General features: G+C 32.2%; 1 protein-coding gene across 1 annotated transcript; it reads right to left on the reverse strand.

Annotated features, from left to right (window-relative positions):
- Positions 1 to 22,303: 22,303 nt before the first annotated feature.
- On the reverse strand, positions 22,304 to 26,835 carry LOC117182350. Its single transcript, XM_033375525.1, has 2 exons — positions 26,737 to 26,835; positions 22,304 to 22,660 (listed from the first exon to the last, which is right to left on the reverse strand). The coding sequence occupies exons 1-2, from the start codon at positions 26,797 to 26,799 to the stop codon at positions 22,382 to 22,384; spliced, it is 342 nt and encodes a 113-aa protein (XP_033231416.1). The 5' UTR covers positions 26,800 to 26,835; the 3' UTR covers positions 22,304 to 22,381.
- Between the last annotated feature and the right edge of the window lie 399 nt (positions 26,836 to 27,234).

Here is a 27,234-nt window from a genome sequence, read left to right on the forward strand (position 1 = left end):
TAAAGAAATGAATTTTTAAGTAGATGATTAAATTTACACCCAATAAAATTATTATGCAATTGGTTGATTTTTCAACGCCAGAAATTTTTTTTTCCCCTAAAAGACCAACTTTAAACAATATACATTTTAAATCTTTTCATTTTTAACTAACAAGATGAATTAAACAAAAAATTAAACTTTTCATTAAAAATTAATTTTCAAGAAAAAAACTAAAAAAAGATAAATTTTTAACCAAAGAAATTAATTCTTAGGCCTAAAGATGAAGTTTCATCTAATGAGATTACTTTGCTATCAAGTAAAACGATTTTTTAACAAAATAATTGAATTTGTATCTAAAACAGATAAATTATCAACTTGAAATAGAGCAGGTAAATTTTCAGTGGAAAATTTAATTTGCAACTAAATAAAATTTCAATCACAAGGATTATTTTTATAACAGAACTGAATATTTTATAACAAAACACATAAATTTGCAATGAAATATTTGAATTTTTTAAAAATTTGTCCAACCTAATACTGAAATTGTCAAGCAAAGATCTTTATTTTCAACGAAAGAGGAATCTTCAACAAAAAATATAAATTTTCAGCCGAAGAAAATAATATTTCAACTAAAAATAAAAAAGTTCAATTTCCAGCTAAAAAATTAATTTAAAATAAAAACAATAATTTTTAATAAATTTTTTAAACTTTGAACAAAAAAAAAAAGGTTTTTAAACTAAAATTATGAATTATCGACCAACAAAAAGAATTTTCAGCAAAGTAGTCCTACTTATAAGTGATTAGATGAATTTTCAAGCAAAAAGGATAATTCTCAGCAAAAAATAGAATAGTTGATTTTTCAACAAACAATTTTTTATTTTAAAGAAAAAATTCAAATTTAATAAAAAATACGTATTTTCAATAAAAAAGTTTAATTCCTATCCAGAACATATTGAATTTCAACCAAATATTTTTGATTTTCTACGAAAAAAGATTAAATTTATACCAAAGTTGTCGAATTTTCAACCAAAAAGAATGATTTCTTAACAAATTGTTGAATTTTTAACAAAATAAACAAATTATTTTGATTTTATCGAAGATTTCCTCACTTTTTTTTACTTTAAATTACTACACTTTTAAATATTTAGCCTTAATTTTTAATATTTGTTTGATACAATAATTTGAGGTATTTCAAAGTGTAAGGAAATTTATTCTGAAAAAACATGAAAACTGGAACAGCTCAAGTTTTAATCTATTTTTATAGGCTGGGGTACTAATTAACCGTCACTGCTTGAAAATATTTAACTGAAAAATATAGACTCTCGAGATAAACATATCGACTTATTGCTACAATGTAACTGAAGGAAATTGCAAAATCCAACACTAGAACGAATGCTCAAATCTAGGATATGTCAGAAGAAATTTAAATTTAAATTTATTTAAATTTTCCGAGAAAGACGAAAGTGGCGAAAGAAATACTGAGATTCACGACTTTGAAAACAAATAAAATTGTGTGCAACAGACATGACTGCATATAAAATAAAAATATCGCGCCAACAAGTTCTTCCACCGGTTCTACGTTTTTTGAACAAGAGGTAATAATCGAACCGGAAAGACGAAAATCGGACGAAATTGAAACAATGAAACACTCGCAGTGCATTTATTTGATGAATTTATTTCATGCTTTAAAAAATGTACGCATCATGCGCCTGACTAAATTAAATATAAAAGGCATGTTGTTGAAGTAAAATTAGTCGTGCAAACCTACCCCTCTTATAGTTCCCCTTCTCTGTTCCTCCTATCCACACTTTCCTATCTAAAAATCTCCTTTCCCACCTAGCCTACCCTTCACTTCCCTTACTATTATCCTTCACTACTCTCCCTCTATTGCAATAATTTGCCTTACTTTCCTCACTTCAATTCACATTCCCTTTTTTCACTTCTTTTATTTTCCCTCACATCCTCTAATTTCATCTTCTCCCATTTTTCCTGCTTCCCCTCCTTTACGCACTTTTCCCTCTATTACTTTTCCCTAATCTCACTTTATTACCTACTAGTACGCTTCCTTGAATTTCCTTTCCTAACCATCACTTTCCCTCTCCTACTCATCAAAACTACTTTAATAGCCTACTTTTTACTTCTCTTACCACCATCCTTCACTACTCTCTCTCTCAATTCAAATAATACCTTCTACTTCCCTCACTTCTGTTTACTTCCCTTATTCGAATCCCCCATTTTCCCTCGAATCTCTTTTAGGAATTCTTCCATTTCTAATTCTTCCTTTCCTCACTTCCTCATTTAACCATCCACATTAGCTGCTTCCCTTTAATATTTTTCTTCCGCTACTCATCTGAACTAGTCTACTAGCCTATTTTCCACTTTCCTTACTACCCTATCTCATTACTGTCTCTAAATACCATCCCTTATAACTTTCTCTTACTATCATTTCTCAGTTTCAATCATTTCCCCTGCTTCTCCTTGTTTTCCTTAGTTTCCTATGCCTCATTTATTCTACTTATTCTCCCCTCATTTCCTTTACTTCCCCAGCTAACATTTTTTTTCATTTTGTCACTCTTCGCTTCCTCTCAATTTCCATATTTCTACCACCCTTAGTTAAATTTTGAAGTGATAAAATTAAATTTTCTGCAAAAATTTGTAATTTTTAACATGAAAAGTTAAATTATTAATCCAAAAGAATAAATTGTCAAAAAAAAAAGATTAATTTTATACCAGCGAGATGCTTTTAACAAAATAGTTAGGTTATCAACCGAATAAATCATTTTTTCACACAGAAGATTCATTTTCTACCCAAAAAGATGAATTTTTGAAAAAATAATTCATTTGTAATTCAGAAATATAAATGCGCATCAAATAGTTAAACTTTCAACTAAAAGAGATATCATTTCCCCTTTTTCTTCACATTCACTTTTCTAATCAAAAATTGAATTGCTAAATTTTTTGTTTAAAACACTTAATTTCAACACCAAAAAAAGAATTTTCAAACAGTTGCAACCGCAAAAAAAGGAAGAAATTTCAACACAATACGTGACTTTTCTACCAAATACTTGAATTTTTAACTTATAAGGAATATATTTTCAACTGAAATAAGAATTCTTAAATTCTTAGATAAAAAAATTAATTTGTTAATAAATTAAGGCATGAATTTTAAACCAAGAAGATACATTTTCTATAAAAAAGATGAATTTGATCAAAAATACATTAATCTGTAACCAAATATTTTTTTACAATGAGGAACAATTGATTTTCATTAAAAAATTTCAAGTTACAACTCAAAAGCTTCATTTTTAACAAAAAATTACATATGTATATTTTCAGCTTAAAAATAATACTTTTCCAAAAATAAACCAATTTTAAATCAAATACTTATATTTTTAAATAAACTGAATAAATTTTAAATCAAGAGGATTAATTTTCTGTTTAAGAGACGAGTTTGTTATGAAATAAATTATTTTGTCCCCGAATAGTTTTATTTTTAACCAGAAAAGATTGATTATCATTTAAAAATATCAATTTACAATTAAAAACATCTATTTTCAACAAAAAATTGAATAGATACATTTTCAGTTTAAAAAATAATTCTTATTCAATAAGAAACAAATTTTCAACCAAATACTTGAATTTTTAAATAAAAATTATGAATTTTATTCCAAGAAGCTGAATTTTCTATTCAAAAGACGAATTTGATAGGAAATACATAAATTTGCCACGGAATAGTTTTATTTTTGACCAGACTGATCAATTTTTTTTACCAGTAAAGATTGATTTTCATTTTGAAATATCAATTTACAATTAAAAAGATCAATTTTCAACAAAAAATGGAATAGTTACATTTCATTTAAAAAAATAATACTTAACCAATAGGAAACCAATTTTCAACCAAATACTTTTATTTCTAAATATAAAGGATGCATTTTAAACCAAGAAGATAAAACTTCTATAAAAAAGACGAATTTTATACGAAATACAAAAATTTGTAATCAAGCAGTTTTATTTTCAACCAGAAAAGATTTTTCGTTAAAAAAATAAGATTTAAACAAATTTTCAACGAAATACGTCTATTTTTAAATATAAAGGATCAATTTTAAACCAACAGGATACATTTTCTATAAAAGGAGGCGAATTTTATACAAAATACATAAATTTATAACCAAAAAGTTTTTTTCAACCAAAAAAGATTGATTTTAATTTTAAAATATCAATTTGTAATGCAAAATATCAATTACTATCTAAAAAGATCAATTTTTAACCAAAAATCGATTAGTTACATTTTCAGTTAAAACAATTAACACTCATCCAAAACGAAAGAATTCCTACCTAAAAGTATAGTAGCAAATGATAAAGCATTAATTTTGAACCAGAAATAATTGAATTTTCTTATTGTGTTATTTTAATTTTTAAAGTAAATTGTTTATTTGCTTTAATCGTTAAAACATTTTTTGGTAATTTCTTGCATCGTTCATAAAAAATAAAAATATCATCAGTTATAAATTTCGGTAGTAGGGGGGAGGGATGTGAGCAAGGGAAGTTGCTAAGAAGTAGTTAGAGGAGGGGAGTGAGAATAAAAAGAGGAGAGGAGACGTAGGGGAAGTATATAGTATATAAGTAGTGAAATTGGGGACAGTATAGGGGAAATGAGTAAGCGAGTGGCAGTAGCGAAGGGGACGGAAGATGGAATGGAAGTGAGGAGGAGTAGTGGTAAGGTGAGATAAGTAAGTGATGATTAAGGGAAGTAGCCGAGGATTGCTAGGCAAGGGGGGTAGCCGCGAGAGGGGGAGAGAAAGAACGAGGGAAGTGGGAGGGGAAGATGTGGAGGAGATAATACGATAAAGTTGGGCAACGTTGGATTGGATAGGACAGAATAAGCTAGGATAGAAAAGAGAGGTGCGAGAGAGGGAGAGAGCGGCTAGAGAGGAAGGGAAAGATTTGAGATCAATATACAACAATCACTAAATTTTTTATATGAAAGGAAAACAAAAAAGGTTAAACTTTTTATTTCTTTATTTTTTGCCAACCGTCAAATTTTTGTTTCTCGTTTCAATCTAACGCTGCTGAAAGAAGAATTAATGGAGTCGATTTGAGGAAGTGAAAGAGAAACGGAAGAGTTTGTCGATGGAGGGGTTTGAAAAGAGGGGCGGCGAGGAGAAAGAGGCAAGTGAAGTGTTCCAAAATAAAAGAGCTTGTCGTACTAAGTGCAGAGATCGGCGAGAGAAAGTAGACGAAAAGAGAACTTTAAATACAAGCAAGACTCGCTTCGAGGTCAACTGCATCTCTTCAGACGTGAATTAAAGGAATACAGAACTTAATCCTTTCATACTTGTAATTAAAAAATCTTATCAACTCTCTAGAAAAGTAAAGATGCAAGTTTTAAAAATAAATGCACACATGCCTACATTTAGCGACGTAAGTCATATCCATTCACACAATTTTTCACTTTAATAGTGTATAAAAGAACTGAGGTTAAATAAAAGCTTGAGAAAATAGATTATGAAAAATTGGTCCATGCATGCGCCATGGTCTTACAGAAAAGGGGTTCATAGCCTATTTGGGCAATAATTAAGGTTTTTCAAATCTTCCCTCTTCCATATCACTCTTCCTCTCTCCTCTTCTCTTCAATCCTATCCTGTTCGTGGCAATCCTATCTTATCTCATACCCTCTCCTAGATTAACTCTGATTCTGTCCTATTTCCCATCACACATAGTATTCCTCCCGCTACTACTGACATACTACTCTCTAATTACCCCTACCCTCGCTACAATATCTTTTTCTACTTCCTCTCACTTTCCCTATCACTTCCTGTTCCATCAAAATCCCTTCTACTCCACTCTCTCTTCCCATTACTTCGTCTAATCTTCCTCTCACTTCCTTTCCCACTTCTTATTACTTCCCCTACTCCTCACCCTTATACTTCCACCACTTCCACTTCCACTCCCCTCCTTCCTTTCTCATTATTTTCGTCTGTTCCTGTCTCGTACTTCCCAAACAGAAACATACGATGGATAAACATCCGACCCAAACGTACGCGATTTTTAAGGAATAATTTCCGTGCAATGTTCTATGTGAAATTCCTGTTGAAGGCGGTTTTTTTTTTAAATTTTCAACATAGATTATCAATATTGTTTAGATTATTATTTGTTTAAATAAATTATTTCTTCATGTTAAATGTAAATAAAGTTGATTTTGCGCTATAAATTATGTATGTGATCAATTTAAGGATATATAGATACATATATTTATTTTAATGTTTCGTCAATATATAAACAATTGTAATTTGTATAAACTATTTTTCCCCTCTAAATCATAAAAAATATTATTTTCTGGAATTAGTGACACAATTATGAATGCGGAAAGTAACAGATCTTTCTAACGATAGTTGGCAAAAAGTTAATTAATTTTTAATAGTTCAAACCATTTTGTAAATTATAATTCTTCAAAAGATGCTGCTTTATGCAATTAATATCGTGTTTTTTGTTGGAATATTCATTTGCTTGCTATCAAAATTCAACCGCTTGATTTTTTTTGTTCATAACTATTCATCTTTGCGGGTTTGAGAGTACAAATTTTGACTTAAAAAAATCGATTTTGAATTTAAAAACTCCAATCTTTTTCTAAAAATTCGTCTTTTTAGTAGAAAATTAATCTCTTTAATTAGTCTTTTTTTGTTAAAAAGTCAAACATTTTAGTAAAAAATGCAATTCTTTTGACGAAAATTAGTCTGTTTGGTTTAAACATTTATCTTTGTCTGTTGAAAGCTCAATTTTTTCATTGAAAATTTAACTTTTTGTTCACAATTAATAGTTTTTTTTGGGAGTTTAATTATTTGATTTTACGTGCAACTGTTTGGTTACGATATTTTTATTAATAATTCATCTTTATTATATATATATATATATATATATTACATTAATTTTTTTTGTAAGTTCGTTTGTTTTTTGTTGGTAGAAAGATATGCATTTTACGTTAAAAATTAATCAATCTACACTCTTTTCTTCAAAATTAGTCTTTTAGGTTCAAAATATCATTCTGTATCTTGAAAATTAAAATTTGTGTTGAAAATTCTACTTTTTGAGAGGCAATTAACTTTTTTGTTATAAATCAATATTTTCGGGTTAAAAATGCAACTATTTTGAAAAAATTTGTTGCGCCTAAAATTTTCACATATTATTAAAAAATTTAACTGTAGTTAAAAAATTGACATTTTCAATGATAATTGCTTTATTTAAATATTTTTTAAATTCAACTGTTTTGTAGAGCAGTCGTCCTTTTGGCCTGAAAATTTAACGATTCTATAGAAACTTCAACTATTTTGTTGAAAATTAAGTTTTTATTGACGATTCATATTTTTGAGTTGAAAATTCCACAGTTTTACATAAAATCTTCTTAGTTTGAATATTCAACTTTTTAGACTGAAAACTCACCTCTTCATTAAAATCGGTCTTTCTAGGGTTGAAAATTCTGCTTTTTTGGTAAAAAATTCCTCAGTTGTGGTTTAAAATTAAAATTAAAATATTATGTTAAAAATTGAAGCGTCTTACGAGTTAAAAACTAATGAATATTGTACCTAAATTAACTTTATTGACAATAGTTGAATTTACTATTATTTCCTAATTTCCGTGATAAATCATCCTATTTTCCATGTTTTAATATATTTCGCAGATTTTGAGAATTTCGGTATTTGATGTCTGTTTACGGAAAAAATAAAATAAGTAAAAAGATCTCACCGTCGCGTCGTTCCGCAATGTCCCATTTTCCATTTCCCCCATGAGCTATAATGCCATATGTGCCACATTGCCCCACGTACCATATTTCCCCATTTGTGTATTTTTCTCAAATTTATTCGCTATGCATCACACGAAATCATGCAATCCACTTTAAGAATATTATTCTCATTCTATATTAGAAAGGATAGATCACCATCGATCTTGAAGTCAAATTTAATAACCAAGTGAGGTCAGGAAGCATTAAGTACTCTCCTTCATCTTCCGGTGTTCCTACTCGCTCTCATCTCATTATTCCGCAAAAAAGAAGGATTTGCTCGAATAGTCGAGAAAAAACGATAAAGAAATTCGCTGCTCGGGAAAATTTGCAAACCGTCTTGGGCACACCAGGCATCTAGTCAGGGAGGCGGGGCAGTGAGTTGCGGTTCAGGAATAAATTTAATTTTCTCTTAATGTGGAAATTCAATTTTATTTATCTTAACTACATAAGAAGTTTAACGATTTAATTTTAGGGTAGAGACTACACTGGCGTCCAAACCAGAAAAGTAGTACCTACATTGTGGATGGCTCACTGTCAACCTAACCTCAAATTTTACATCCCATCCCACACTTCGTAGTTCCTCATCAGGAGGATCCTTTTCCAACATCTTCCTTTCCTACTTCCCTTTTTCCTTGCTTTCCCTGCTGATTCTTCCCTTCCCCTACGTACTTTCTCCAGTTATCATTTCCCCTGCCTTACTGACTCTTATTTTTAGAAATTTCCCATAATTCCCTAAATTTCATTTACTTCACTTTCATCTTCTCCTATTTTTCCTACTTCCCCTACTCTCGTTTTTCGTACTTTACATTCACGCATTTCTCACCCCTTTCTTTCTTCCGCTCCTCTCATTTTGACTCATTTTCCATCACTTCTTTTACTTCTCCTCCACGAATTTACACTCATTTCCCGTCACTGACTCTACTCCCCCTCCTTTATTTACCTGCGTTTCCGCCACTCACCCATCCCTAATTTTCCCTCTCTTAATTTCCTCTTAAAGTTTTTAAGTTTATATCTAAAACGATAATGTAGGTTTGAATCTTGAGTATAATGCAATATCTAAACCATTCGAGTTAAACGCATATGTGCGAATTGAATGTCAGTCGATAGAGATGTTCCCGATATCGGATGCCATAATAATAGTAATAATGATAGTGATAGCAAAACTTGCTTCAATTTGATATCGGAAGTTTACTAATAATAAAGTAGAATGTGAAATTCTGCACTTTTGGTTTGCTATTACTAAAGATCTATATTTGAATGAATTTGATTAAAGTATTTTATATTCTAAACTTATCTTTTTCTATTTCACTTAGAAAATTTAAGAGATGGTAGTAAATTGTTTCTGGTTACCCCCCACTCCTTCCTTTCCTATCTCTTTTCTGGTTTCTCTTCCGATTCTCCCTTGCTTTCTATCTTCTACTTTCCCCACTCGCCGTGCTTCCCCTACTCACTCCTTTATACGATTTACACTTGCCCTACTTATTCTTCTTCTCCCCACACCTCTCTTCATTCTCTTCATGCAATCCTTCACTCTTCCATTTCCCCTTTTTCAACCAGCCATAACTTTCTTTTCCTACCTATACTATTCGTTCTAACTTAATCCAAAATAACCTCCAGTCCCTCAAATTCCCTGCTTATCTTTCCCTTTCCTAGCTTATATATTTTCTTCTGTTTCCTGCACTACCTTCACATTCCCTATCCCTTACACATCCTCATTTTTATTTCATGCTCCACTTGTCCCTCCTTTTTATACCCCACTACCTCTGCTTACCCAGTTCTGCTATCATTAGTCACCTCCTCTCTCATTCTTTAACTGTCTCACTTTCCTCCCTTTTTCTACTTCATCTCTAATTCCCCGTGTCAGCCACATTCATGTTTACCCCTGAAAATCCTCCTCGCCCCTCTGAGCCACTCTAATACAAATTTTTTTCCCTCCACTCGAGTCATCTCTCTCTCTCTCTCTCTCTCTCTCTCTCTCTCACCCATCTATAAGCTTCTTCTGCTAACTAAATTTTTAATAAAAGAAATAAAGCTTCAATAAAAGAAATAAAATTTCAACAACAAGATGATACCTCAATTGACATAATACATTAATTTTCAACTACAAAACATCAATTTTTAATTAAAATTTTTAATTTTCAACCAAACATTTATCAGTTAAATTTTAAGTAAAAAAATTAGTAAATAAAACAGGAATTTTTAACCAAAAAAGATTAAATTTTATAAAAAAAGGTTGAGCTTGCAACTAATAAAGATTTTCCACCTACCAAAAAAATCTGTTTATGCAAAATGTGAAATTTTCAAGACGAAAAGACGAAATTATTGTAAAGAAGTGAAATTTTCGACGAAATAATTGTATTTTCAATCAAAATAATTGGTTGGCCAACTCAAAAAGAATTTTTCGCAAAACAGTTCAAACAAATAATGTCTTAGATTTCAATTCAGAAGCTTGGAAAACATTTTAGAATTTTTTCCTCTGTTCTTGAATCTTAAGGGATGAAAATGACTGCTGTTTCGCCATCTAGAGACATGAATTTTAAAAAAAATCTGCCATAAAATATACTTCATGGAAGACGAGAATTTTTAATAATTATTGAGAATCAAAATCTAGAACTTCAGTTCCTAAGATTTTCGTTCAGAAACGTTTTAAACATTTAAACATATTTTGTCGATTTTTAAGACTTGAGGCTTGAAAACAACTACTTTATCTGGAAGCTCGAGAAATAAATCTTTTTTTGAAATAATTCATGAATAAAAATCACAAAATTATTTCCTCAGATTTTATTCAAAAAGATTCAGAAACATTTTACAATTCTTTTTATATTATGAGTCTGGGTTGAAAACGACTACTTTATCTGGCAGCTAGGGAAATGAATCTTTTTTTTTGGATTTATTTCTCATTAAAATCTACAAGATTAATTCCTTGGATTTTAATGCAGAAGCTTTTAAAATATTTTAGATTTTTTGTTAGATTTTTTTAATTTAGAGTATTAACACTACTGCTTTCCCCAGTATCTAGAAAGAAGAGAATTTTTCGAAATTAGTGATTATCAAAAGATAAAACTTTAATTCCTTAGATTTAATGATGAAACTTGTAATACATTTTAGAATATTTTTTTTCGATTTTTGAGGCTTAGGGGTTAAAAAGTGCAAATTTGTTTGGAAGATAGGGAAATGAATCTTTTTCCCAGTTTATTATTATGAAAATATACAAATTTAATTCCTTAATTTTTATTTAAAAAACTTGAAATAATTTTAGGATCTTTTTTTCTTCAAATTTTGGATCCAAGGGGTTGAAAAGAAGTAAAACGAGTGAGAGGAAATGAGGGAAAGGGAAGTGGGGTGAGCGACAGGAAATGGCGGGAAGGTTAGTAAAAAACTGAGGGAAACTCTTGTAAAGGGTAATGAAAGAAGTGAGCAGAAATGAGAAGAGGGTAAGAAGGGGAAATTAAGACAAGGAGAATAGAGGACGAGAGGCTAAATGAGTAAAGGGGGAGTAGGTGACGTAAGGGGAAGTAGGTGAAGTAAGGGGAAATAAAGGTAGGGGAATTTGGTTCAGAAAATGGATGTTCGGGGAGAGGAGGTATGGAAAGTGAGTCGAAATAATGGACATATGGCTAACGAGAGGAATTCAGGAGCGGGGAATTATGGAAAGTGAGGAGAAATTAGGAGAAGAGAAAAAAATGAGTGGATGTGAAATCGGTTAATGAGATATGTTCAGTGTGATATAGAAGGATAGTGCAGATGAATGGTGGGTGAACGTGATGGATGTGAAAGCGAAGTAGAGGAAGATACGTATTAGCTGGGGAAGTGAGGAAAGGGAGAAATCGAAGTGGAAGAATAATGTGAAAGGGACGGGTATCGAAGAGGGAAGTGAGTAGGGAGGAAGTAGAGTGTAGAAAGAAATAAAGGAAGAGCAGAGAAATGAAATGATTTAAGAGGGTAATTTGAACAACTTAATTAATGTCTAATAAATAATTTATTGATGTGTGCTTTTCAATGATTTAAATCGAAAAAAAAGATCTCAATTACCTTTTTCGAGGAAAGGGGCTAAAGTAGTGAAAAATTCGGAATGATTTAAGACCTGGATAATAATTCTGACACCTCGGTTGCTCCTTATTATCCCCTATTCTCCCATTCCTGAAGGATGGAAGTGCAGGTTCAACTTTTTCAGGACAAAAATCTCGTTTAAGGAAGTGGCCATTATAGTAGAAGGTTCGGCTCGGACAGAATGTATATTAAAAGAGGGCGCCATGTGCCTGCAAGAAAGGGTTTCGTATCTTATTATATGTTAATTAAGTTGTCCAAATATTTCCCGCCCATACCCTCCCACCATTCCTTAAATCGCCCCATCACACTGTAACTTTTTCTTCCCCGCACTTCCTCAACTTCTTTCCTATTTACTTCCCTCTTCTCAATTCCCCAGCCAACATTTGCCTTCACTAATCTTTCCCACTACGAACATCCCATCACTTGAACTATTCCTGCAATTTTTCTCCCTAAATTTGCACAAGTTCTCTTCCATCACTTCTTCTACTTTTTCTACCCTTACTTACCCTACTTTCTCTACCCTTATTTTCCATTTATTTCCTCTACTTCCTCTTCCTTATTTATTTTATTTCTGGTACTTTTTCTACTGTCTTCTTCCTCTTGCCCTATTTTAATTGCCTCACTTACCCTAACTTCTTCTACTTCCTATCCTCTTTTTACTCTACTTAACTTGCCTGTCATTTCCTGTATTCGTTCATGCTTTGAAAGCAATAAAATGATTTTTTAGCCTTGAATAAGGTCTTCAAACATACAGAAAAGTATATCTTGAGCTTCCTATCGCTTTTCGAGGCGACTTAGCGAAACGAAATAATTAGGTTCAACCTTGTAACTTCCAAAACTTGGATGAATTCTGTAACATCTTAATTCATGTTACAGAACTTTTCCAATTTTTGAAAGTTAAAAGCTTGAACTTAGATATTCTTGTGAGTTGAGTAGCCTCGTTAAAGTGGCAGGAAGCTAAAGAGGAAATAAACCTTTTTTCATATGCTAAACTTCATGATAATCTTTTCATAATTACACCTTTTGCTGACATAAGACCGATAATTACACTAAAGTAAAGTTTTGGGATATCTAATAGCTAGTTAAATTCGACATTATTGATATTCCATTTCAAAACGGATATGCTTCTAAATCTAATACAAACTTGATAGTTCGGATTATATTGAATTTCACAGCCTCTTTTTGTTATTGAAAATAGAGAATGTGGAATGGGGAATAAGGGAAGTAAATAGAAAGAAAAGGGGGGAATTGGAAGAAAATCATACAAATGAGAGGAAATTAAGAGAGGAGTGCTAAAGGAGTGAGGATAAATAAGGAGTAGAAGTGCAGGAGAAAAAAGGGAAAACACACGAAGATAAATTAGGAGAAGTAACGAGAAATCCATAAAGGGCTAAGGAGAAGTAAGTGCATGTAAGGGAACAGAAAGTAATGCATTTAAGGGAAATAATAAGAGTGGAGTACCGAAATTGGAGGAAAGTAAGGAGTGGGGTATATTGTGAGTAAGGGAAAGTTAACAGAAGTGAGGTTGAACTCATAGAAGAGGATGTAGAGGAAGTAATAGGAAATAAGAGGAAAGGCAGTAGGGAGATAAAGACAGAGTAAGTAGAAAACTTAAGGGAGTGAAAGAAAAGATGGAGAAGGATGAAATGGCAGTAAGGGTGAACAAAGGTATATGAAGTAGGACAGTCAGGAGAAATAATAAGAGGGAGTACTTAAAATGAGAGAAAATGAGAGGAGTGTATTGTAAGTAAGGGACAGTGAGTTGATGTTCGAGAAGTGAGTGAAACTAAAGAAAGGAAAGGTATTGAACGTGTAAGGATTATAGGAAATGATTAGGAGTGAGGGTAAGTTGGGCAAGTCGGGTAGTGAAAGTGAGGGCTGAGAAAAGGATGTAGAAGAAGGAAATTCTCAGCAGGTAAAGCGATATAAGAGGGAAGTAGAGACGAAGAATTTGGGAAGGGGGGGGGGGAGTGAGATGAGGAGAGAGAAAATAAGAAAATATGTTTTCTTAGAAAACTCAGATATAGAAATATCGTACAGATAGCACCTTTCGGAAACGTTAAACGTCTGATTTTCGACTTTCTTCGAACCTCAAATAAAGCCTTCAAATCTGCCACTACACTCGGATTTTTATACTCGCACTTGGGACGAAAATAAATAAAAATTTATTCGGGGATATACAGTCAGGGGATGGAAAATTTGTTGTTTTATGGTTCCGTTGAGTGACCCTCTTTTCTTGGAAAAGGATGGGGTGGAGTGGGTTTGATGGATGTAGCGGGTGTGAGGTGAATATTTTTAGAGAATGGCCGCAGGGCCGAGTTTTCATACAGCAAGGGGTGTGGAAATGTCGCCAAGAGGGGAATGGAAAATCGGAGGCGATTAGTATGAGTGGATCGCATAAACCAGTATACCGAAGCAGAAACGAATTTCCATCCCGATTGCGTTTTCACAGCTTTGCTTTGCGTAAATTCGTTCCAGTTTTCGCTTTTCCACTTAGGACAGTCGGCTTCAAAAGAGAATGGAGTTATTGCATACATTTTAGATAACATATTTTTAAATACTGCAAATTCAAAAAGCATACTTTTCAAACATTAAAACATAATAATAAAACTTTATTAAGATTTAATATTAGTATTTACATTAATTTCTTTGTGCTATTTGAACTTAACTAGCAAAAATTGAAAATATGTGAAAATTCTATTTCGTAATTAAATATTATAATATGTTTTGTTACAAATTCTTCTTGTTGGTGTAAATGGCATATTTTTGGCAGAAATCATAACTGTTTGGTTGAAAACTAATCTGTTTTGATTGAAGGTTCAGCTAACTAAAAAAAATTATTTTTTAGGGTAAATACTAAAAATTAGTTTACAAAATCCTTTAATGTATTTGAAACTGCACTTTTTTTATAAAAATAAATTTTTAACTGAATATTTAAATATTCCATGTTTGGTCGTAAATTTATCTTCTTTAGCTGTAAATTCAAATACTTGATTGAAAATTCCTGTATGTTGTTGAAATTGGTAACTAACTCATTTTTTAAATTAAAAATTCATTTCTTTTGGTAAAAATTGACCTGGTAGATTAAAAAATTCTTTCAAAAACTCAAATATTTGATCGAAAAGTTATGTATTTTGTTTGAAATTTATCTTTTTGATAGCAAATTAAAGTTTCTTTAATATACAATTATGTTCTTAATTGAAAATTTATCTCTTTGGATAAAAAATCGTGTTTTTTTACTGAAAATTCATTTTATTTTTGGTTGAAATCCATATTTTTGGTAAAAAAATAAAAATTTTGGTGGATAATTCATAGCTTTTGGGTAAAATCAAATAGTTAAATAGGAAATGTAACTTTTTGGTCAAAAAGGTACCTCTGTGTTGAAATTTTATATTTTCGGTTGAAAAATCAACTTTTAGGGTTACAAATTCAACTTATTTTTTGTTGTCAACAAATAATTGTTTGTTATTGAAAATTAAGCAATTTCATTCTTGTTTCAAAGCCTATCTTTTTTAGTTTAAAATTCAACGATGTGGCTAAAATTCATCTTTTTTGATTGTAAATAAACATTTTAAGAGAAAAATCTTTCAATTATTTTATTAGAAATTAATCTTTTTCCAATAAATTCAACTAGATAAAAAATTATCTTGTTAAAAAATAATTCTTCTATCTGTGAATTTAACTGTGACATTTTTTATTAAAAATGTATCTTTTTTAGCTTAAAATTTAACTATTTTCTTGAATACTTATCGATTTTGTTAAACATTTCATTATATTGTGAGAGTAATTATTTTCAGTCAAAATGTTTGGTTAAAAGCCTCTCACGAAAAAGTAAAAAAATAATTATCGTTAAAAATTAATTTGCATTCAATGATTAAAGTTTGAGATATCCCAAGGAGTTTAATCGATTCGGTTGAATTATATTATAGAATCCTATAAACCAGGTTTCGATAGGTCTTGAACGAATTGCTCATTCAGCATCAGTGAACTGAATGTAGACGATAAGCTTATTCAATTGCAATAAGCGTTCTCAGGACTAAAAAGTTTTAAAGAATCGGAAAGTCTTAATATCAGGGGTTGTCCACGTAACCGAATTTTTAATTTTTTGTAGTTCTCTGACCTAAAATATTTATACAATATTTTTTAAAATAATTTTCCCTTGAAATTTTAGTTTCACTTTCGTAAAATTATGAAAAGATAGTTAAAAATTGGATGAAGAATTTGGGTGTTCATTTATTTACAAAAGAAAATTTTTGGAATTTGAATTGTTGAAAGAATTCCTTCGTTGCAACCTTCCCACAGTTCGAGAGGAAAAACATTAATGAGAGTTTTTACCTCTTTTGTGTGCGTGAAAGTCGCTTTTCTCAGCAAAAAAAGTATACGGGATTTTCTCTATAGAGAAGAATTACTGCAATTTGTGCTTCAAAAGGATTTATCATTTCTTTATGATAAACGTAAAACATTTGGTAACTTATTCTACTCCTTCACCTTTTTTAAGGGTGCGGGGTAAAGTTGGCTTGAGTGCGGGGTAAAGACTACTGTGGTATGGGGTAAAGTTGGCTAAGGTTCGAGGTAAAGTTGGCTAGGATGTTAGGTAAAATATTGTCGGCTCGGGTAAAAGTGAAAGTCGGCTATGGTAGGGGCTTAGTCGGCTAGGGTTGAGTATAAAGTCAAAAGACCGGTGTAAAGCCGGTTAGTATACGAGGGAAATTCGGTTAAGGTATGCATTAAAATCATCTTAGGGATAGTATAAACTCAAGTAGGGTAGGGGGTAAAGTTAAGTAGGGCACGGGGTTATGTCGGCATGGATAATGGGTAAAGTCGTATAGCGTACTCGGTAAAGTCGGGAATAGTACGGGGTAAAGTCATTTAGGGTACGGGGTAAAGACAGTTTCAGTACGGGATGAAGTTGGCTTAGGTACCGAGTACATTAGGTTAGGGTACGGGGTAAAGTCATCTGGGGTACAGGATAAAGTCAGCTATAATACGGATTAAACTCGGTTAGGGTGCGGGGTAAAGTTATTAAGGCTACGAAGTAAAGTCGGTTAGGTTACAGTGTAAATTTGGGTAGGACATGGGATAAGGTCGGATAGAGTAAGAAATGTATTCGGCTAGATTACAAATTAAAGTCGGCTAGGATAAGAGTAAAGTCGTCTAGGGTACAGGAGAAAGTTGAATAGGGAACAAAGTACAGTTATTTAGAGTATGGGGTAAAGAAGGTTAGGGTACCCAGAAAGTCATCTAGGGTGTGGGCCAAAGTAAATTAGGGGAAGGGGTAAAGTCAGTTAGATTATGGAATACTTTCGGCTTGGTTATGACGTAAAGTAGGGTAGGTTACGAAGTAAAGTCAGCTAAAGTGACGAGTAAATTCAACTATGGTATAAATTAAAATCGGCTAGGGTACAGGGAAATGTCTGCTAGGGTAAGGGGCAATATTAATTAGTGTACGGAGAAAAGTTATTTTGAGTAGGGGCAAAGTTCGTTAAGGTAACAGATAAAATCGTCCTATAAAGGTAGGAAGGTTGGATGGAGAAAGGAGTAAAAGTAGTAAAGTGAATGGGGGAAAGGGTGGGATGTAAAGGGAGGGTTAACAAACTGTGAAGAGGGAAAGAAAGGGGGAGCAGATGAGAGAAAGTAAGTGATTGTAGGTTGGATATCTGGAAGAAGATAAGCAATGGAGTAGTTGCGAGAGGGCGAATGGAAATAATCGTTGGGATGATAAATTGATAAGAGGGGAGAGAGGACAATTAGTGTAAGGAAGAAAAAGAAATTTAGGTAAGATGCAGAAAAAAGGAGAAGAAGCCAAGTAGATGAGATGGAAGATATGAGAATATCAATTATGAAGAGGAGTAGGAAGTAGTAGTAGAAGAGAGGAAGTAAGTAATTGTAGGTTGGACATATGGAAGAAGAGAACCAGTAGAGTAGATGAGAGAGAAAGAATGGAAATCAGCAATAAAATGATGAATTGCGTTAAAGTCGAGGGAGGCTAATTACTGCTATACAGAAGGGGAGGGGAGGTAAGATGAATAGAGACGAAGGAGCAAAGGAATAGATGAGATGGGAGAGGAGAATGAGGATAAAGGTAATGAGTTTAAGAGAGTAAAGAGGCGGGAAAATAGAGGCACGGAAGTAAGAGAGAGAAGGTCAGATGGAGAGGGGAGAAAAATCAGTGTCGTATTTCAAAGGAGGTAAAGGGAAATGGGTCAGTGTACATGGATGGAAGGGAAATAAGGGGTCGGTATTATTAATAGTGAATAGTATAGGTGATAGGAGTGGGTAATATATAGGATCCTACTAATGATTAAATTGTATTTTCAAACGCGAAAAGAATAATTTAAATTATATTTTTTTGAAAAGGAAACGAAATTGGAAGACATGCTATAACCTTAATATCAATTTTAATTAAAATGAAATGTTTTCACATTTTTGATTAAATTTAGCGGAGCAGAAATAAGGATTCATAATGATTGTCCTTGTTATGAAACGGAACGCAAATCGTGGAAAATCAATGGAGAGTTATATGAAGGTATCAATCGGCCAACCCCTCGTGTCTCTTCAATCTACAATAGCTATGCTATCACGGTTCGAGAAGCATCTTCACAAGTCGAGAGATAACGACCTACCAAGTTTTTCAAGCGTGTTAAATCACGTGTAAAACTCATTCGTTTTATCACACCTCGTTTGAGTCTAAAAAAACTAATTTACACTGAACAATCTAAAAGTTAACATTTTTTTTTAATAAAAAAGATTTATGTTTATTGAAGGAAATTATATTTACAAGCATTTTAACAAATAAAAAGTGCAGACAGCAGGAATCAAACACGCAACCTTCAAGCTATTAAGCCTAAGCGCTACTACCTGAACTCCTGGTGGTTAGGTATGGCTGTTTAGGGGAAATTAAAAAACTGGTTAAAGAAAAGTCAGGGAAATATGGTGTATTTCGAAATTGGGATTTTCTGTAAACACTGAACAGTAAATGAATTCGAAAGTTATTCTTATTATCATTATTAATGGATTTATTATGATTAAATGTTTGATTTCTAAAAATATATATTTTTTTTTATAAATTCCCTTTTCAAGCGCAACATTCTTTTCAAGAAAAATCTCACAAGCTCTCAGAATATTTTTATTCTCAAACATATATCGTAATTCAGGGAATTTGAGTGCTCACGCTGCATCAGATTCCAGCGCAGTGTACATAATGTAAAGAAGCATCACTATGCAAACATATGCTAATTTTCTTCCCTGTTTGGCTGCTTCAACCCAGTCGATATTGTAGTTGCCAACCATGCTTGAACTCGGCAAGAAAGTTTATTCATTTTCCTCAAGGCCCTCTTCTCAAATTACTTTTTTCCTTGTATAAATTTTCCTCTTGAAAAGAGCTAATTACGGATCTCTGATGATTCTTATTTAAATCTTTTACAAAAATCAAAATAGGTTTTTAAATCTTGAACAGCACAATCTTCATGGTGGCAATATAAGAAATTGAGGTTCTCTCTCTCTAAATACCTTCTCTTTCACTACTTCCTTGTATCATATCCTCTCTTATCTTATCATCTACTTACTCCTTCTATATTTTTCACCCCTCCCTTATTTTAATTTCCATCCTCTCTTAAAATGTTCATTATGAATTTTCACTTTCCCCCACTTTGAAGTTTTCCGTCACTTTCACCTGTGTGCTTTTCCTTTTTCACACGCACCACCTTCCCATACTTCCACATGCCACGCTACTTCCTCTCTTCATTTTTCTCCTACTTCCCATAATTTACCCACTTTTCCTCCTTTTAGCCTCCAACATATTTCCACACTATTCATCATCTAACCCTTACACTTGTTCTACTTTCCATCCCCACTCTTCTCCTTTCCTATCCTATTCGGTCCTCCCCTATCCGATCCTATCTCATCATGTCTTTTGTTACTTCTAATATTTTCACGCCATTCCTCCCCTAATTCTCTTATTTGTCCTATTTTCCATCCCCGAATTTTCTCCCATACTTCTACCTTCTCTTACTTTACCTCCTTCTCTCTCTTACCTGGTTTATTATTAATTCACACCCTTTTCCGACTTTTAAGTTGTCCGTTACTTTCACGTATCCACTTCCCATTTTCTACACCCCCCCTTCCCAAGCTTTGAAAATGCCACGCTACTTCTTCTCTTTACTCTTTCCCCACTTCTTCTAATTCCCCCATTTCTGCTTCCAATCCATCCCTAATATAATTCTACCCCATACCTCCCCTAATTATCCTATTTGTCCTACTTCGCCACTTCTCTTAATTCTCCTTCACAACTCTCCCTCTCCCTCTCCCCTCTCAATCACACCTTCCGAAAAATTTTATATAGCCGATGTCGAAAAATAACGCTTTTACAATTGTTATTTAAGTTTAAAAATGTAAAAGATAATTTTTTTTAAAATTTTTGTTAGCCGCTTTACCTTTTTATTGATATTTTCTCTACAAGATATAGAATTAGTGAATTTATATTCCCTTCACAGATTTTCATATCGTAATGAGATTCTTTCATTCAATTAATTGCTACAATGAAATTGATAAACAAAATAAATTTTTTTTGTATTCTTAAGCCTGTAAAAATGTTATATTTTAATTTCTTTGTGAAATTATTATGAAATAAAGTTCTTGCTACAACTGAGTATTGAAAGGTTACAGTTTTTATTTTTATAATTATAATTATAATTTAGTATATATCAAATAAATAATGAAATAATAATTTCTACTGAGAAGTTATGCAGCACTGTAAGATTCACTATGTGCACCCATTTAATGGATTTGTTTCTAATAATTGCAGATTGAAGTAAAAGAAAAAATTGACTGAATCAAAAATCCTTTCTCTAATGAATCTGCTTCTGATAATTGTTTCTCGCAATTAAAATTTTGTTAAGTGTCATCATAACCTGTTTCAATATTATTTTCGAGGCTGAAATAAATTATCCCACTAGAAACAAGTATTTTCTCTATCTATAATCGCTCACTTCATAAATTTTGTAATCATAATTGTTCATGACATTTATATAAAATTTTGTTAAGTGTTAAAACTTTCAAATGGATTATTATTTTTCGGGTAAGATATACGATTCCGCTGGAAAATAAATTTTGTACATCAAAGACGGCCTATTAAATGAATTTGTTTATTATAATTGTTTATAAAAATGGAAAATGTTATTAAGTGCCGATACATTGAGTTAAGTGATTGTTTTTGATGATAGGATAAAAGATTGCGCTGACAAGATGAATTTTTATATCCAAAGGGGCTTATTGAATGAATTTGTTTATAATAATTGGTTATTACCATTTATTTTATATATTTTTTATAATCTAAAGCGCTAATTTAATAAATGTATTGATGGTTATCGTTTATAACAATTGGACATGTTTATAAGTTTCAATATATATCTTTAAAGTATTATTATTGAGGTTATAATCGATTTTCAGGAAAAAACACATTTTATGAATCAGAAAGCGCCCATATAATGAGTTTTTATGTTCCTTTTATATTTATTTATTGAAATTGTTTATAACAATCAAAAATGTTTTTCTTGCAATATATTCAATTAAAATATTACTTTCGTGGGTAAAATAAACTATTCTGTTATAAAACGCCTTTCATTTATCTAAAAGTGCCTAATTAATTTGATTACCAAAATTTTGTATAACAACTAAAATACTGTTATTTTGATATATTTCCTTAAAATATAATTCTTGTGGATAAAGTTAACGACCCTAATAAAAAACTTTGTATGTATCGAAAAGCGCTGAAAAAAAAGAATTTTCTATATCCAAAAGTGCTTATGTAATGCAATTGTTTATGGTCCTTGTTTATAGCAATTTAAATATTGTTACTTACAAATACAACCACTGAAAGTATTATTTTTAAGAGTCAATGACTAATATTATAAGAAAAACGCATTTTATGTATCAAGAAGCACCTAATTAATTAATTTGCTTATCAGAGTTGTTTATAATAGAAGGAAATTATATTTAATGTAAATAAAACCGCTCAAATAATTTTTAATGTGAAAAAATGAAGGCTCAAAGAAACGGTTGCGCTGGCAACAAGAATTTTTTATATGTGAAAGCTCTATTTAATGAGTTTATTTATGATAATTGTTTATTACTATAAAAATTTTATTAATTGCTAGTGCATCTAGTCAAAGTGATATTTTTTAGATTCAAATAAATTATCTCTCTAAAAAAACCTGATTTCCTATGTAAAAATACGCTTACAATCGCTTTTAAATTAAATAAGTTAAATGGTTTGTTGCTGGTAATTGTTTGTAACAATATCAATACAATCTTTCCATTAGTTAATTTATAATGAATGAGGAAGCAAAAGAATAAATAGTATCCTTAAAAGTAGGGTAATTTAGTGTAGTGAATTCTGTTCTAAATTCTTATCCACTCGGCACATACTTGAATGGGTTTTATGACACTTGGAGGATAAGTGTATCGATTACTATTCCAGGAATGAAGCAAATTTTCGATAGCGGAATCGAGTCGTTAGATAAAGACTTCCGGAAAGTTACGAACAGTTTATGACAGTCTGTCGGAACTCAGTAACTTTCAGGTTGTCGGCTCGTCCAGTTCTAAAGGCGTCTTCGATCTCTCTAAATCTAGAATTTCCGACTGATAGTAACCGACCTCCTTGGCATATTTACGCAAGAGTATGCGCAGCTTCTCAATGTAAGCTTTGTGATCCGCCACTTTTCGTTCCAACTCGCTTTTCCGATTCTCCAGGGTCTTGAATTCCCTTTGTCTCTGATTTTCTACTGCCAGTGATTTGTTGTAGGATCTTGTCGAGTCAAATATAGTTATCAAACAAATGATCATTAGAACTCCGATCTGTAAATTAAAATTAATGACTTGTGAAGTTTAATTCAAAAAATTTAAATCATTTCTCCTCCTGCTCCTCCTCCTCCTGCTTCTCTTCCTCCTCCTTATCCTCCTTCTCCTTCTCCTCCTACTTCCCCTCCTACTCCTCGACTTTCCCTTTTCCTTCCGCTCATCATCAATCAACTTTCCGTCTTTCATTTCGCTAACCCTAGACATACCCTTCTTGAATAGCATACCTCCTTTCCTTTGTCCCAGATATCGCTTTGACCTCCTGTCCTACACATTATATTTTCCATCACGTCTTCCCCTACTTACTCATTTCCTCTACATCATTCCTATTGCTTACCCTAATTATACAATTCCCATCAACTTACACTTTTCCTAACCCCTTCTGATTATCCCTCTTATTTCTTTATCCTTCCGTCCTTCCTTTTTATTCCCATCACCCCTTCTACTTATCATTTATTTTCGTCTCTTCAACCATTCGTCTCAACATGTTTATGCACTTTTCATTTTCTTACTCTATTCTTGTCTCTTTTTTTCATTTCTTTTATTCCTTTACCTACCTCTTCAAGCCCTTAACTTTCCTATCACCCCTTTTATTCGCCATTTGCTTTACTATTGCTTTTCTATCACCGTTTATACTCGTCATGCATTTTACTACCTTAACCCCTTGGTCTTAATCAATGTATACCTTTACCATCGGTTCACGCGCCTTGCCTTTCACTTAATCCTCCCATATGCAATGATACAAATAATTTCAAAACATCTGACGTCAGGTATTTTTAACTAGACACCCTTCAAGAAGTGATTTTCACTGACTTTTAAATAAAATTCCTTAGCTTTAAAAAAAAAGTAGTATAAAGTCGAATTATATAGAAAATCCTCTTCTTCAATTAAATATATTTTCATTTTTGCAATGTTGTTATGCAATATTTCAAAATTTCAAAACCTCCAAATTTGAACCATTACCCCTTGCGCTTATCATTTATTTTCCTCTCTTTAACACTTCTTCTCAACATGTTCATTATCTTTCCATTATCTAGCCCTTTTTCCCTAATCCTCAGATTCTTTTTTGTTGTTAAAGATTAATTTAAATTTTGCTTTATTCCGCATATAATTTCCTAAATTTCAATCCATTGCAATATATTTAAGAATTGTGGATTTAAAGAGATTTTCAAAAAATGAACTTTAAATTTTTGTTTTCAAAAACAGTTGCACTGAATTATTTATCTAAATATTTTCCCAAAATTTTGAGTTAAACTGAGTTTACGTTTCACAAGAAGTGAATCAGTATAAGGTTTAAATATTTTTTAATTTAATTTTTAAAAGTAAAATAAAACTTGCAGGAATAGAAGCTTTTATGATTGATGTAACGTCAGTAATACGGACTGCCCTTGTTATTGATTCGTTATTCAGTATTTTTGAAAAAAATATTGTCTCACAATCAATTCCTTTAGATCAATACTGAGTGTAAAGATTAATTGACATTTTAAATGCAAAAAATTTTTCTTTTCGTATAAAGAACATGATAATAATAGGCATTCATTCAAATTTAAATTCAGGATTATTAAACAATTTTAAATAGATTAGTATTCAACATTATAAAGTGAACGTTTTAATCAAATGGTGATATTATAAACATTTAATAAAAATATGTTTTGATGAAAAGAGATTTTGTAGCATATTAAAATGTTATTGAAGTGTTTCAAATTTCCACCAAGCCTTACCCATCCCTACTCTCCCTACATTTTACTACTTCCCCTCATTACATTTTAAATTTTACTTTCCCCTCGCTTCATTAAATTCTCCCTCATTTAGTTTCCCCTCTTCTCGCTTTCTTAGCCAAAACTCCCCTTCTCTTAACTTCCAATCCCACATTTCCCCTCACACCCTGTACTTTCCGCTCTTTAATTCTCTGCACTCTACTTCTTTGCCTTACCTGATTATCCCTCACTTTCCCACTCTCCAGTTCCAATAATCTCATATGCTTTAGGGCCCGTACTACCAATGTCCTCATTTACCCTCACATTCCCTACTTTTTATCCTATATTTTCCTCATATTTCCTCTAATTCTCCATATCTTCATTCAATCCCCTCACTTTCCTAGTACCCTTCTCTAGTACCCCTTAGTTTCCTGTACATCATTTTCCCTCACTCCTTTGATGCCCCACACTCTTCAGCCCTAATTTTACTATCCCAATTTTCCTGCATTCTTCTTTTAACCCTGCCCTAATTCCTTATTATTTCCCGTACTTCCCCTACTCTCTTGAATCATTTCCCCTCCCTTTGCCTACCATACCTCCCCTAATTTTCTATCACTTCGCCTCTATCATTTCCCTTCACTCTCCTTATTTCCCTTTACTCCGTTACTCGCCCTACGCTATTGACCCTTAATTTCTTTCATTTATTTCTTCTCACTCCCTTGCTCCCCAACTTCTTTTTCCTACTAGTTTTTCTGAAATCCCCCTGAATTTTCCTTACTCCTTTATAATTTCCCTTCATTTCCTCGATTTCCCTTACTTCCCCTTACTTCACTAGCAAATGCCCTCTCTACAACCCTACATCCCATCTAATCATTTCCTCTCAGTTTTCCTTCAACGTCTATCCTTATTAACCATTACGTCCCCTACCTAATCTTATTTTCTTTTATTTTCTGTTCATCACCTTATTTTTCCTTACTCTGCTCCTACTTCTCTTTTCTTCCTCCTAATTTCCCTTCTTTTATTTCGACGTAATCCCCTGGAAACCTATCCCTTTTTCCCCTTAAATTTTTTTTCTTATTTTATCTGACTTTTTACCCTGACTTTATTCTTATTTTTCCTTGATTCCTGTAATTCTCCTACTTCCCATCAAACAATTTAACCTGACATTACCTACAACTGTTCTTCTTTATTTTCTTTAGTTCCTTATTTCCCCTATTTCTTCTACTTTTCTTACTTTCCCTCATATTATTTTATCTTAATTTCATTAACACCCCTTCCAACATTTTTCATCACTTCTTCCATTTTCCCACCATGAATTTCATCTCACTTTCTCTAATTTCTATCATTCCCCCTCACCCCTTACTACTTCACCGCTATTATCCCACTTTCCTTTCTACTGCTCCCTTCTTTCTAATACTTCCCCTCATTCCCAAATTTCCTCTTTGCACGCATTTTCCTTCCTTTATTTCTCCTAAATTGTCTTCTCTCCCACTCCCTTTACCTTCTAGTTTCCGCACCCTCTTTTCCTATAAGGTTTCTTAGTAACCCTTTATTCAATGCGCCTCAATTCCTACTTCCTACTCATTAACTACAATTCCTACTCAATCTCCTACTTCTCCCAACTTCATTCCCGTAATTTCTCATAGCTATCCTTACTACCCCGCCACACATTTTTCATTATTTCTTATACTCACCCTTTAATAATTTCTCCTCACTTCCCTACTGGCCTTTTCCTCCCCCTAATTTCCTATCGCTCCCCTAAAACCCCATCCCTATTTCTCCCAAATTTCACTACCCTCATTTACCCTTACGTCTCAATTTAACATCAATTATTTACCTTCCCCTCATTTTTCCCAACCACTACTTTAAGACGTTTTGAAAGTAGATAAATCCGAATCAAGAGTCTTTTTGACTTCATCTTATGAGGAATAAGGTCAAGTGAAGGTCAAAATGAGAAGAAAATTATTGAATTGGCATGGATCACCACTTCAAAAAGTTTTTGGGGCCACTAAATCCGAATTTTCTCTAATTCCATAGTTTTTTCAATTTTGACTTTAGAATGACTCTCATAACGACCTGATAGTGTAAAAATGACTTCGGATTTGGATTCAGTGATCTCAAAAACGACTGAGACTAGAGATTTTCTCCGAATTACTGATTTTCTTCATTTTGACATTTAATTGATTTTCACCTGCCCTGATGAGGTCGAAATGACCTCGGATTCGGATTCAGCGACCTCAAAAATTACATGTAATGTAATAATGTATTACTCTGATAATTTGCGATATTCGTGTACAAAATTAAACAAAAGTGAATGACGAAGTTCAACAAAATTTTATTGTAAGTACCAAATTATATATTCAAAGAAACTCTCTTTACCTCGATCATCCCCTGAGTTCCAATCTCCTCTGCAGCTAAATCATTCAATGGTTGAAATTGCATTTTGGATTTCTTTACTATATTGTTATCAAAAAGTAACTTTGTGCGAAATTCACACCAATGATAGAAACGTCCTGGTAATATTAAAAAATATTTTCTAAAGAAAGGATGAACTTTTGCGTATTTAACGATTTTTCTGGATAGTGGCGTGGTTAATTGTCTGCATAATTGTGTCACCAGAGATATAACCGGAAGTCTCATTTTTTTTCAGATTTAATTCACGTATTTATGTTTTTAAAACCCAGATGGCCCTAATATTTAAAAGAGAATTTAACCTCATACTTTGACATGTTGTCGAAAATCGTCCTATTGTTATAAATGTTGCCAACCATTAAAAAATTCACGTTTCTAGTTTATAACTTTTAAAAGGTTTTTTAACTCGATTAATTATCAACCCTTCGTTCTATTTGCGCACGAATGTCAATTATTGAGTAAACC

This window comes from Belonocnema kinseyi, chromosome 10, assembly GCF_010883055.1.
Source record: "Belonocnema kinseyi isolate 2016_QV_RU_SX_M_011 chromosome 10, B_treatae_v1, whole genome shotgun sequence".
In the NCBI taxonomy this organism is placed as follows: domain Eukaryota; kingdom Metazoa; phylum Arthropoda; class Insecta; order Hymenoptera; family Cynipidae; genus Belonocnema; species Belonocnema kinseyi.

Coding starts and splice junctions, on each gene's coding strand:
- LOC117182350 (XM_033375525.1), bottom strand. CDS start 26,799: ATGCAATTTCAACCATTGAATGATTTAGCTGCAGAGGAGATTGGAACT. Junction 22,661..26,736: donor GAACTCAGGGGATGATCGAG/GTAAAGAGAGTT, acceptor TTTAATTTACAG/ATCGGAGTTCTAATGATCAT.